This window comes from Grammomys surdaster, unplaced genomic scaffold (assembly GCF_004785775.1).
Source record: "Grammomys surdaster isolate TR1022 unplaced genomic scaffold, NIH_TR_1.0 225, whole genome shotgun sequence".
Taxonomy (NCBI): domain Eukaryota; kingdom Metazoa; phylum Chordata; class Mammalia; order Rodentia; family Muridae; genus Grammomys; species Grammomys surdaster.
In genome coordinates, this window is record NW_021604670.1 from 35,527 (window position 1) to 49,830 (window position 14,304).

At 36.7% G+C, this 14,304-nt stretch overlaps 1 protein-coding gene across 1 annotated transcript in view; it reads right to left on the reverse strand.

Annotated features, from left to right (window-relative positions):
- The window catches only part of Hook1 (hook microtubule tethering protein 1), a 48,824-nt gene that overhangs the window by 16,515 nt on the left and 18,005 nt on the right, over window positions 1-14,304 (reverse strand). Inside the window, exons 6-12 of the mRNA XM_028773322.1 lie at window positions 13,243-13,310; window positions 12,245-12,307; window positions 10,293-10,376; window positions 6,513-6,679; window positions 5,270-5,410; window positions 4,188-4,389; window positions 3,462-3,572 (exon numbers count right to left, since the gene is read on the reverse strand). Of these exons, the coding sequence (XP_028629155.1) occupies window positions 3,462-3,572; window positions 4,188-4,389; window positions 5,270-5,410; window positions 6,513-6,679; window positions 10,293-10,376; window positions 12,245-12,307; window positions 13,243-13,310 (836 nt within the window). The remainder of the gene's footprint in view (window positions 1-3,461; window positions 3,573-4,187; window positions 4,390-5,269; window positions 5,411-6,512; window positions 6,680-10,292; window positions 10,377-12,244; window positions 12,308-13,242; window positions 13,311-14,304) is intronic.

Below are 14,304 nucleotides of genomic sequence, written 5' to 3' on the forward strand. Positions count from 1 at the left end.
CTCTCTCTCTCTCTCTCTCTCTCTCTCTCTCTCTCTCTCCTGGCTGTCCTGGAACTCACTGTGTACACCAGGCTGGCCTCGAACTCAGAAATCTGCCTGCCTCTGCCTCCCAAGTGCTGGGATTAAAGGTGTGCGCCACCACTGCCCAGCTCCTGTCATTATTAAATTAGTCTAATAATCCCTAGGCATTAGCCTACCCTATTGGGCAGATTTTCTGCAGATCAATGAAAACATACTCTTGCAGTAATGCTATGTAGACAAATTGATGATTTCATAATTCCTAATGATGATTCTAGAGAATTCATAAATTTATACAAGTAATTTGGAGCCTTCTATAGAAGAAAGCTACAATTTGTGTTCTGTAAAACTTCACGTTTCACTAGGATAATAAAGTAGGCTTAGAACAAATTTACAACGAGGAAATCTAGGTTAGAAATTTACGATGAGGAAATCTAGGTTAGCTGGAAACAATTATCTGATACTGAAGGTCATTAAATTGAGATGAACCATTTATTTTAAGTACAAGAACAAAAAAAATTGGCTGGCTTTATCTATACAAAATTTCAAAACTAATGAGACACAGACAGAAGATTTGCCTCTTGACAAGCCCATGCTAACTAACTTATGACATAAGACCTATTGTGTGAAACATTTAATGAACTTGTGCAGCTAGTGACAGATAATGAACGCTTAGTTTGATACTTAATGGAAGTCATAATGGAAATGCATGTAAACATTTCCGCTGAAACTCCTTATTCAATTCATTGACCTGAATTAATGTCTTGAACTTGCAGTGAACCTTTTTTGGATATAAAGATGCTTGAAAACCATGTAATCTATTCTCCTGAGAAAATACAATAACTAAGTAAGACAATAGGAAGAGGCTTTCTTCTTGCAAGAAGGCTTCTTTAAGTCACCAATAAATTGGAAAAAGCTTTTTCTTTCACCAATAGAGAGATAAGGCTTTTTTCCTCCCTTTCAGCAATAAAGAGGATGAGGTTTTTTCTTACTTAGGGCTGTTTTTTTACTTGCAGCAATAAAAAGGTAGAAGTTTTTTTCTTTCTCTGAGCAATAAAAGTTGGAGCTTATTTCTCATCCAGAATGAGTGAGGTTTTTTTTTTTTTCTTTGTTGGTGCTGTTCAATGAAATTTGCTCATGGCAGCTTTGGCCCCATCCACGAAATAAAATTATATATGTATGTGGATGTGTGTGTGGGTGTGTACGTGTGTGTGTGTGTGCATGCCCATGCGCACATGTGTGCGTGTGATTGTACAGGTGGTGTATGTAAGTATACATGAAACTTGTAGAGTTGATGAGACACATTGTTGGGCTAGACCAGAATGTGTGTGCGTATGAACGTGTGTTTTTCTGTGCATATTGTTTGCATAAGCATTTTCTTTCCACATGCATACATGCACGATATTCTTTTCCTGGCTCTCAAGGAGTTAACTAACTCAGAACTCCTGATCAGTGAGAGGATTTAGGGAAAAAAGAACAAAAAGCCAAAACAATTATTTTTTTTACTTAATCTACCTCTGATAAACAACAGGTTTTAATCTCCAGAAGCCAGCAGTTTCTGGCCACAGCATAGCAAAGTATTAAGTAAGATAAATACTATTGATAGTAAGCAACTCTTACTCTTCCAAAGCCAAGTTTTGCCTACTGAAAACCACTAATGCTACACCCCACTGCTGCCTTCTAGAGAGAACAAGGCTTGAGCTAAAATATGGATGACTCTGAACAAGATAATCACAAAACCTATTCATGTCGCTGCATGCTCTAGACAGGCCAAAGAAATGCAGAGACAGCAAATATATATACACAGTTGCTGAGACTAACAGAAAGGGGATTTGACCATAAAGTACTTGATGGTGGTAGTGGTGGTTATATGTATGTATGTGTGTGTGTGTGTGTGTGTGTGTGTGTATATATATATACACACACACACACACATACATGCAGTGTATGATGGTTCATTTTAATTCAATGCCACTGAACTATGTCTAGAATATCAGCAAAACACAAATAAGTGGTTGGCAGGGGCGGTACTTTAGAGATGATTAGATTATGAGAGCCCTGCACCAACGAATAGATTAATCTTGGTAGATTCACAAGACCATGATATTAGATGGTGAAGAATAGAAGCTGGAGCTTAGTTGAGGAAACAGATGGCTGGGGCCATGTCACTGGGGACTTGGCACTTGTTCTGGTGCCTTCCTGTACTCCCCTCTCTATCTACCATCCACCATTGGGTGAAAAATCTATTCCTCTAAAATGTCACTGTTTCATGATGTCCAATCCTACCACAGACCTGCCAAAAGAAGGAGCCATTATGAACTAAAATTATAGTAAGTGGTAAACTCAAATATATCTTTCCTGTCTACATACATGCCAGGTATCCTGTTACAGCAAATAGCTAAATGACACCCTTGGAACAACAGATTTGTAAAGGAGAACACATGGTATGTTTATATACGCTAATAAACCTATTTATGGTCCTTGCTTTAAAGTGGCTGGCTGAAAATCACCAGTTAGAAAACATTCACTAAGACAAAGGACCTGTGCTACTACTTTATCCTCTTGAAGAAAGCTAATGGAATTCAATAAAGGATGCGTGAAAATGGGGAGTTTTCCATTCCATTCTATGTCACCATCAATGTCCTCGAACTTTCATCACAGAGATCTTATGCTTTCTTGGTTAAGCTTAGTACTAAGTATTTTATTTTGTAGCTATTGTCACTGTTGGCTTTTTTTTCATGATTTCTTTGTAATAATCTCACTACTCGTGCATAAAGCAGCTACTAATTTTGTCCTACACCTTTACTGAATTTCTCAATTCTAATACTCCTTTAGTATTCTCTATAAGAATCATTGAATATTGCTAAAATGCCTAACTACCCAACATTATTCATATTCAATGCAAACTCCATAGAAGTAATGATAATAACATTTTCACAAAAGAATGAATGGGAAAAAGCTAGAATTCCTATGAAAGCACAAGAGATCCTGAATAGCTACAGCAATCCTAAACCAGGCAAACATTGAGAGCATCACAATACTTGACATTAAAGCAAACCTCAGAGCCACAGCAACCAGAACCACAGTCCTGGCAAAAAGCAGACAAACTGACTGGTGGAATGTAGTACAACTACCATGAAGAAACTCAGTCCTTTATAGTCAATAGATCCTCCAGCAGAACTACAAAACTTATACTTTGAAGAAAAAAGAGCCTCTTAATTATTGTTGCCAAAAATAAAAATTAAAAAAAAAAACAACTCATACTTCTGTATACTGATATAGCAACTAAAAGGGGCTTAAAAACTTAAGGCAAGGAGCTAGAAAATCATTAAGAAGAAAATATGCTTAGGTGTCAGGTTAGTGGTTAAGGATTAGGATTAGGGCAATTCAAAGCTAAAAAAAGAAAACAGAAGACACATTTTGCAACAAACACTTATGATCACCTCTTTTTCCTTGAGTAAAGTTTCATGTTTTTCTTCAAGCCTCTTCATTTCAAATGCTAGTGTATCTGCCCTTTTGGATTCAGAGGAAAGCTTAGTGTGAAGGTCCTGAACCTTTGAGTGGGAAAAAAAAAGTGAAGTAAAATAGTTCATGATACTCACAAACTTTCAGGATTGAATAAATAAAAAGCCTGATTGGAAATAAAATGTCTAATATTAATGTCTAATTCTAAGTATTTAGAAAAATAGAACATCAAAATAAGAATTACATAAAATTCAATACAATATTATTTTAATATATTTAATATACTTAATCTATTAGTAGTAGTATTAATATTTATTTAATATAATCAAATAATATTCAAAAGTAGGTTTTAGTTTAATATTTCTCGAGGTTGTTTGATAAATGGCACAACAGAGTATTTGAAGGTAGAACTACATTCTCTACCATTGTCTAGGTGTTTGTCCAAATCCCAAAACACTGACAAACAATGGAAGTTCAACAGGAAAACCTGAAGAGCAGCTCAGAAGACAGTAAAAAGGTGAAGGATGCAGGACAGTCAGATTCTGTAACCATCCCTTAAACTACAACTGTAGAAAGAAGAAATTCATTGGAAGCAGACAAAAACACTATACTCGATGCTTAACTTCTGAATCACTCTGAAAAAAACAAACAAAATCACAATATTGAACTTCTAATTGCATCAGTTATATTCTGACATGTCTTACCTGGCGCTTGTAGGTCTCTAGCTGTGCACGAGCTGCGTTGGCCTTCTTCAGCTCTTCTTCCAAGCTCACAGTGTTATGCATATACATCATATTTGTCTCCTGTAAAGATTTCACCTGCTTGCGGAGGTCATTTAGATCTTGTAGCTTCTGACGATATACCTCCACTGTTGACTCCAGTTTATTTGCTTTGTCTGAGGTAGCCCTACAATAATAAAACACTTTTTTCCAGCTCTAAAATGAATCTTCTAAACAATAACAAACACATAAGCCTAAGTTTCAAGTGAATTATTTTTATTATAAAGTTATCATATATTAAATTATTCTAAATTTGGTAGACTGTTAGACTTTTAGTACAACATTTGTACACATGATTAAACAACTCTCAGCTATCTGCAATTGCCAGAAAAACAGTGTATATAGTTTATCAAAATGTATATGTTCTATATGCTCAGACAGTTGACTCAATTGACAGATCTGTCTAGTGAAGTATTTTTCTTTAAAACTACATTTACTGGGTTAAAGTAAAAATGGACTGAAAAAAATCAAATCACTAAGTAATAGCTATAATGACTTCTTTCCAAATGTGCATTTAAAACTGAAAAAACTCACATTAAAAATAATAACAGAGTCCTAGCAAGATGGCCCAGTGGCTGAAGGTGCTCCCCTCCAGCCTGATGCCTGAGTTTAGTCACCAGAACCCACTTGGGGGGAGGAGAACCAATTCCTACAAGGTGCCCCCCAAAATATACCATAGACAGCCACTAAGCATACATTTTATATCTCACTGACAATCCTTCCTGAAAATAACATTATAATTAATACTTATGCTTAGTTTCCCAAAATGTGATAATGTGTCACTTACAAAATTCTAAGAAAATACTATCATTTGGGTTTATATATTCTGATCTGAAACTGTCCTGAAAAGAACTAAACATGGTATCTTCAAACTGCAGTTCTAATTAATGGGCACAGAAGACTGACTGATATACAGGGATGATCCTAAGAGCTCTGATAAAACTGCAAATCACTCAAATTATTTAAACAATAACTTAGAAGTAACACAATGACCACACAAGCCATACCTAAGAACATCTATCTCGTCTTTTAGGGCTCTGGTCTCTTCAGCAAGACTCGTCAGCTCATCATTCCTGTGTTGAAATTCAATCAGTTGCTTTTCAAGTTCCTCACAGTGAACACGGTAATCATCTTTTGCAGCTTCAAGCCTTAAAAGAAGAAAGCAAATAATTTTTAATATAGTTTCCATCCTTTGTTTTCACACTGATATGAAGTTGGTATGACACATTCAGAAGATAAATTCCACATTCAGAAGAGGAAAAGTTAAAGGAAAAAGGTAACTCATGGCAGTTGATATTGATACAACTGAAAGGTAAATGGTGCTCTGGGTTTTCACTTTACCTCTGTATCAGCTTTTAACAGAAATCTTAATTGGCAAACAAAGAAAAATGCATAGATAATAATTACTGTTTAAAATGCATAACATGTATGGAGGTAAATATTAACTCTCAGCAGAATGACAAATTAAGGACAATTTGTCTAAGATATATTGCAGTGTCTGAAAAAAGTACTAAAAGGTGACACTTAAAAGATTCAAAGGTCATCTTGTCCAAATCTGGGAGAGCAGAGCATCAAAATCAATCGAGTAAGAGCAACAGACCAGACTTAGTATCTACTGAACACAAACCAGTTAGCAAAACGTCCTAGACTCAATTTTGATGGGAAAATTATAAAGAAATTGAGACAACTAATAGAATTTGAAAATTTACATAAGAACACCTTGTCAATGAAAAAGTTTGTTGTTTTTAGGAAACATGCTGAAGCTTAAAGGGGCTAAAGAACCTGTATCTCACTAGAAATCTGAATATCTACTGGCACAAGTCTCAGCAGTCAACCCATTGGAAACAACCAAAGTTTACTAAAGATAAGAGCTTAGAATGTTTATGTCAAAGAGCAAAATGTTAGAGTGGAAAGCATCATTTTATCTTAGTATCTGTATTCTTTTATTTAGAATTTACTTCTCTTGAGGCACTCTCTCCAAGACCTTGTAACCCCTCCTCTGAACTGTTACTGCTTCTGGCCAACATCTGGCTTACATCTCTGAATGCCTTTATGTTAATGTCCATATCCTACGTGCTTAACCTGATTGAACCCTGTGAGGAAGACAGCACTGACAACATTTGGTATTTTTGTTAGATGTACTTTAATCAATGTCCTAAGCATGTATAGTTCTCATTCATCAGCTTTGGAAGTTTATGATGCTTTAGATATTAGTTTAATAAAACTCAACAATTTCTACTAAAATACTACCTATAGTTTTCTTCCTGTAACTGTTCTAGTTGTAGCTGTACGTGAAAATACTTCTTTGCCACCATTGTATTTGGATCATCAAAAGAGCCGTCCAACTGGTCAAGCTTTTCGTTCATCATCTCATTCTCAGAGACCAGTGAATTCTTCTCATCCTGAAGAGCAGTCACCTGAAAGACAAACATCAATAACAAAACAACCACTGAAGAGGTGGGAGTTCTGTATTCTAATTCTGACTAAGGAATGAACACTTCGACTAACAGATAAGATTCATAGGAGTCTTCTAACACTAAAATTCTGATTATAAGAGTTTGAGATCCAACAGGGGAAATCAAATCAACATTTCTAAATCTAAATTTAAAGTAAAGATACAATTTGAGATCTAAGCTAATTTTCAGAATATGATTATTAGGTTCACAGTAAGAACATATATATGTCACATATGTGTATTATATATACACTCACACCAATATACTATGAATGGGTATCCCACTGAGTACAGGTGTCTACGGGCCACCTTTGTGGAGTCACTCCCCTCGTCCTACCTTTCCATAGGCTCTAAGGATGGAACTCAGGCCCCCAGGCTTTACCAACTGAGGCGTCTCTCACAGTCTCCTTGACTCTATTCTGTTCCTTCACTGGCGGCCTCCCCATCATTTTCCTCAGTGGAGTTCCTGAACTAATTCCTGCAGTTGAACTACCTAATGCATGAACTTTACTTTAAAAATAAAATGGTGCTCAGTTTGCTTTGTAACAGTCACAAATGAGGACTACAGATAGGCTGAGAATTTGACACTAGGAGAACAACATTAAAAGCAACTTTCTGTTCTAGAGTCAATGTATTCAGCCATATTTGTCACATACTTCAGTGATTACATACCTGTAACAAATTCTAAGTGATACTAACATCAAAAAGGGTATGACCCTACGATTAGTGATGTAAGTAATTCATGTAAGGGGTGCAGGAATTATTCTGATATAAACACTATGGGGTCAAAGAATACAGGTAGAGGACTCCTACTCTGAGCATTTAAGATTTTGGGATATTTGCATATATATAGTAAGATACTTGGCGTAATAATAACATACCACTAGCCCCATGCTCAGGTTGAGTAGCTAGCATGGTAGCACCATGAGAAACCACAGCCATACTTAAATAGCAATGGCCACATTGATCTGCCACAACTGCTAATTACAGTGATGCTGTGTTCTGGAAATCAGTCTGGCAGTTCCTCAGAAAACTGGACACAACATTACCTGAGGACCCAGCTATACCACTCCTGGGTGTATACCCAAAAGGTGCTCCAACATATAACCAGGACATATGCTCCACTTGTTCATAGCAGCCTTATTTATAATAGCCAGGAGCTGGAAAGAACCCAGATGTCCTTCAACAGAGGAATGGATACAGAAAATGTGGTACATTTACACAATGGAGTACTACTCAGCTATTAAAAACAATGGATTCACGAAATTCTTAGGTAAATGGATGGAACTAGAAAATACCATCCTGAGGGAAGTAACCCAATCACAATAGAGCACACATGGTATGCACTCACTGATAGGTGGATATTATCCCAAAAGCTCACAATACCCATGATTCAACTCACAGACCACATGAAGCTCAAGAAGAAGGAGAACCAAAGTGTGGGTACTTTGATCCTTCTTAGAAGGAGTAACAAAATACTCATGGGAGCAAGTATGGAGACAAAGTGTGGAGCAAAGACTAGAGGAGAGGCTGTCTTGAGACTCTCCTTCCTGGGGATCTATCCCATGTGCAGTCAATAAATGAAGGCACTATTGTGAATGCCAGGAATTGCATGCTGACATGAGCCTGATATACCTGTCTCCTGAGAGGCTCTGCCAAAGGCAGACGCTCAAAGCTAACCATTGAATTGATCATACGGTCCCCAATGGAGGAGTGAGAGAGAAGACTGAAGGAGCTGAATGGGCTTTTGACCCCATTGGAAGAGCAACAATACGAATCAACCAGAGCTCCCAGGGTCTAAACCGCCAGCCTGGAAACACACATGGAGGAACCCATGGCTTTAGCTGTATATGTAAGGGAGGATGGCCTTGTCAGGCATTGGTGGGAGAGGAGGTCCTTGGTTCTGTGAAGGCTGGATGCTCCAATGTGGGGTAATTCAAGGGTGGGGAGGAGGGATTGGGTCAATGGGCGGATGCACACCCTCAGAGAAGTAACAGGAGGGGGACGGGATAAGGGGTTTCTGGGGGGGAATGGAAAAAGGGGATAACATCTGAAATGTAAATAAATAAAATATCCAATAAAAAATCCAATTTAAAAATGAAAAAAAAAAACAAAGTTATCATATGCTCTTTTCTGATTATTTGAATTTGTTCTTAAGAAGAAACACCAGAAGCATCTGTGAGAGCAGGGAGTGGGTCCTCCCTGAGATAAGGAGGCACACTGCTGGATGGCTTTCCAAATGTTTCCTCCAGAGTTATGTTTCTCTGACTTTATTAACTGGCATGAGTTTGTGTCATAGTACAAAACATGTGGCTTTCACCCTTCACTTAGGCCATTTCAGGCACTTTTTTGCAGTATTAACATCTTCATCCATATTATTATCATAATCACCTTGATTCAGAAATATTGCTGCTTTTTTACTATTAGTCAATAAATGAATAAATAAAGCCTCATTGTAGATATTAAAAACTTCTAGGAATATGAACAGTACCTCAGTGGCATAGAACCTGAGTAACATAGAATGCACTTAGAGGAACCTGGTTTTAATACTCAGCAGTGTATAATACACACCTACATATATAAACATACACAGAAAGACAGAAAGACAGACAGATGTATGAATCTGACACACCACTATGCTCACTTATCCTGGTTTACTGATAATCATGGTATATCAGGCTCTAGTCAGCATGCACTTACTGGTATCCACAACAGTGCCTGCGTTTATTGATTGCACATGAGATGGATCCCCAGGTAAGGCAATCTCCAGACAGCCTCTCCTCCAGTCTTTGCTCCACACTTTGTCTCCATACTTGCTCCCATGAGTATTTTGTTGCTCCTTCTAAGAAGAACCAAAGTACCCACATTTGTTCTTCCTTCTTCTTGAGCTTCATGTGGTCTGTGAGTTGAATAATCTTTTATACACGTAAGAGGAGACATACTTTCTCACTTGAGAAAGGAAAACTTATAATGTTACTACTTTATTCCTATCGATACTAAATACATCCAAGTTCCATTTCTAGAACACATGGATATAGCTGCAGACCAGTTTTGCCATACCTGAACAACTATGTCCTTACTCAGTCGGCCCCAACATTTGATCATACCACATTTGCTTAATACAGGAATTACATAACAGATAAGCAAGACACTACACAAATACACACACACACACACACACACAGAGAGAGAGAGAGAGAGAGAGAGAGAGAGAGAGAAATGAACCAGAGAGAAAATACACTCTATTAACAGGTCATGCATTACTTAATACAACTTCAAATTATTACATTTAATATTCAAAACTTATTTTAGCATAAATAATTAAAATTCCAATTTTACAACATATAAAACTGAATCCTCATCATGAAATTCTCCAATTAATATACTGGTTTTCTCAAAGAATAATCAAGCTAACGATTTTCAAAACAGAGATAAATATTTATAAGACTTCTGTTTAAATGTTAAGGAATCATTTTGATATCTCTTCCATGAAGTGAAAACCAACCTTCAGAGCATGTTGGTAGTTTTAATTATTTACAGAGAACTCTTCTCCACTCAGGTTTCTCTGTCCATACCTGCATATCCAGTTCCTGGCACCTCTGCTTCAGCTCTTCCTTTTCTGCTATGGCCTCTTGAAGCTCTTCTAAAGCCCTTTTAAGCTGAAACCAAAAACATAATTCTCAAGAGACCACGTTTAGCAAATCAGAATAATAAATTCTTCTGTTAACACATGTATAATGATATTAGAAATCATGTTTAAAATTCACCTTTTAATTAATAAGCCTTCATGTATTGCCTTGGTGTGACATTTAATAGTTAAAGATAAGGTCTCACAAGTAGAGTTTTATGAAAATTTTGAGGACATATTTTAAAGGTTATTAAGATTGTATTTTTAATGTCATTACAGAAAATATATTTTAAAAACAGTATGCTTATATTTAAATAAAATTTCTATCAAAAAAATTGAAATACTCTTTAGAAGACTAGGGGGCTCAGGATCAGGTGTGGAAAGAGGTCCAGAGGCCCAGAAGAATAAATGGCAATCAGTGGCTGGAGGTGGCAGAGATATCTGTAGAACATGCCAGAGACCTGGGATGGAAAGGCTCCCAGTCTGTGAGGGTGACTTTAGCTGAGAATCCTAGCAGTGGAGATTTGGGACCTGAAATAGCCACCTCCTGAACTCCCAGTGGAGAGATAAAGACACCAATTTGCCCACAAAACTTTCAACCCAAAATTTGTTTTGTTTACAAGAAATGTAGGGACCAAGAGGGAGCAGAGACTAAGGGATTGGCCAATCAATAACTGGTCCAACTTGAGACCCATGTCATCGGCAAGCACCAACCCCTGACACTATTAATGATACTCTTGCTATGCTTGCAGACAGGAGCCTAACATAAGTGCCCTCTAAGGGGCTCCACCCAGCAGCTAACTGAAACAGATGCAGAGACCTACAGCCAAATATTGGATAGAACTTGGGGAGTAGTATAGTATACTTGAGGGAAGAACTGAGGGCCCCAGTGGGAATAGGAACTCCACAGGAAGACCAACTAACCTGCACCCTTGAGGGCTCTCAGAGACTGAACCACCAACCAAAGAGCATACACAGGCTGAACCTAGAATCCCACACATATGTGGCAGATGTGCAGCTCAATCATGATGTAAGTCACCCAATAACTGGAGCAGGGGCTGTCACTAAACCTGTTGCCTGTCTGTGGTACCCATTCCCCTAACTGGGCTGCCCTGTCTGGCCTCAGTGGGAAAGGATGTGCCTAGCCCTATAGAGATTTGATGTGCCAGGGTGAGAAGATACCCAGGGTGAGCCTCCACCCTCTCAGAGGAGAAAGAGAGGAAGTTTGAGGGAGGGAATATGTTAGGGGCGGCCAGTAGAAGGGGGGCTAAGCAATCCAGTTGCAAAGTAAATAAATAAATGGTAGGAAAAGATACCTAATATTACTCATTGGGGAGAAGAAGCTAGATATCTATAAAAAAAATATACCTAAAAATGTATTTGGCCTCTCCTTTTATCCTTTCTCTGGACCACTAGATTAGTTTAAACACAGGGAGAAGAGTCGTTTTCCCTAGTAAAAAGAGCTTTCATAGGATCTTGAGTTTTGAGCTCTTTTTTCAATTTCAGACAAAAGAATAGAAATTGTGTGTGTGTGTGCGGGCGCGCACGCGCGTGCGCGTGTGTGTGCATGTGTGAATATTGAAACCATAATAAAACTTTTACAGATTTTTAAAAATTATCTATTGCTTAATGGTAATAAGCACATAGAATGGGCCACATTAAGGGTCAGGTAGAATATTTTGACACACTGTCTCTTGAGTATTATAATAGGAAACAGTAAAAAAAAAACTATCGCTACTTATATTCATTATGAAATACATACTAATCTCCAAGTGTGATCTTGCAAATCAGATTCAGTTCCACAGAAAATAATATCATACACAATTAAGTCTTGTAAAGTAACTGGTAGAGGAATCATGTCAACATTGTCAACTATCTCCTCATGCAATGAAGTCTTACCTGCTGCTCTAATTCTCCCACCATGTCACTTGCAGGAGAGATTACTATTTCTTTACTCATCAACTAGGAAAATGAAAATAGCAAAGTTAAATACAATAGTGCAATGTTTAGAAAACCTATTTACATGAAAAAATTGATTTATAATTAGCTATCTCTTACCTTAGTTTAATGATCCTTAGAAAATTAATCAAGTAAAAATTTTATTAGAAGTAGAACCAAATAAGAATCTTCAAGCACATTAGTGATAAGATTAGGACTAAATTACAATGCAAGCTTTTGGGAACATTTTACTATTAACACAAATCACTTTCAAATGAAGGATTGTTTCATTTCTTTTCTCTTTTTCTTTTCCTAGTCAAGATTCTCATGAGGTAGACTAAGCTGGGTTCAAGCTTGTGATCTTCCTGTAATGTTAGAACTACAGGGTGTACCATCATGCTCCTCATAAATATGATTCAAAATCAAATATCATATATTATCATTTTTCATCCAAGTTTTCTAACTGGTATTAAGAGTCAATAGTGCACCTCAAGAATTTGATATCCCTTCTCTTATGTCTGATATAATCATAGTCTTAATTTCAGGTTATTTGTCTCCAAAATCTAAGTTTTCACAAATCTAAAGTTCTTCCTGATCCAGATATATAAGCATGTCAGGAACACTGTCCTAACTGGCAGGAAGATGAGAAGAAATGGAAAGTTCCACATGCAATATAGTAGATGACTCTGTTCTTATTAGTGGAAGATACTGAAAAGGACTTTCCCAGTCTAGGAATTAAGTTCCATGATAGAATGTGCAATCACTAGACCCTGGGTTCAGTGCTGAGCTCCAAAATAAAATAAAAGGACTTTGAAATATTAAATATCAACTGGCTTTTAGAATTAGGGGTTCTAAACTGGACTTGAAGAAACTTACTTTTAATTGCTCAAAACTTTACAAGAAGTTTTACATAATTTGGTTCTGAGTCTTTATACTCACGTGAACATGGTATCACTTACCTCCTGAATTGCAGTCATGACCACATGTTGAACAGATTCTTCCAGGGTCATTATGTTTTTAATATGTTCTATAATTTTAAAATATTAAATATGTAATAAAAATCTGTTCTATACAATTTCTTAACTCAATAATTAAAGTGTAAAAATTAAATACCTATAAATTATTTTTCATGCATATATACTAATTAATATATGCATATTAACAGCAAGATGAAAATATTTACCTTAGTAATTTAAATTTTTAGTCAAAAAAGAAACCCTTTAGTTTTTTGGTAAAAGAAAAAAATATATAATACTGCAAGTAATATTAAAACTATTAAATAGTAACTACCCAATTTTAGACCTAGAAACTTCTGTTATTACACCATTTGTATTCTAGGACGGCTTTCAAAGGTACATAGTCAGCCTTCTGCAACATCTGATTGGCATCAAAGAATTCTCACAAGATTTCCACAAACATACACACTACATATGGGTGATTTACTCAGACAGGAAATGAGGACCTTAACCAAAGAATGTCTCAGATATCTGCAGATATAAGTCCACTTCATCTGTACAATCTTCCCAACAACCATTGCCCTGAACCCTCAAATTTACCTAATACTTTTGAGTTTTACTGATTGTTTTAGAGACCCCTATTAAGTCCTTTAAATCTTCCTTTCTTTTGTGATGCTAAGAATCTAAATGGGTACTGTATGCATATTGCCCCTAAATGCTATGAATGAGAAAGAGAATTAGCTGAAGAATGTACCAAAGACACAATGGTTTCCGTTAATGACTTAGATGATGAAATGCTTCAAGTCTGATGAAACCTACACAAAAATAATCTTCCCCTTTAAGAAGTACATTATTAATAATCAAACCAATTTTCATAAATAAGGTCAAGATTTGTATAAAGCACACAGATGCAAGGTCAAAGCTCTTCCCACCCAAGCGGATGCCATCTACCATTAGGAAGGAGACTCAAGTCTACCCAGTTTATTTTTATGATATGTCGTGCTTAGAAGCACGCTTATGTATACTTATGTATATCACGCTTATGTATACTAGTGTAGTGCACAG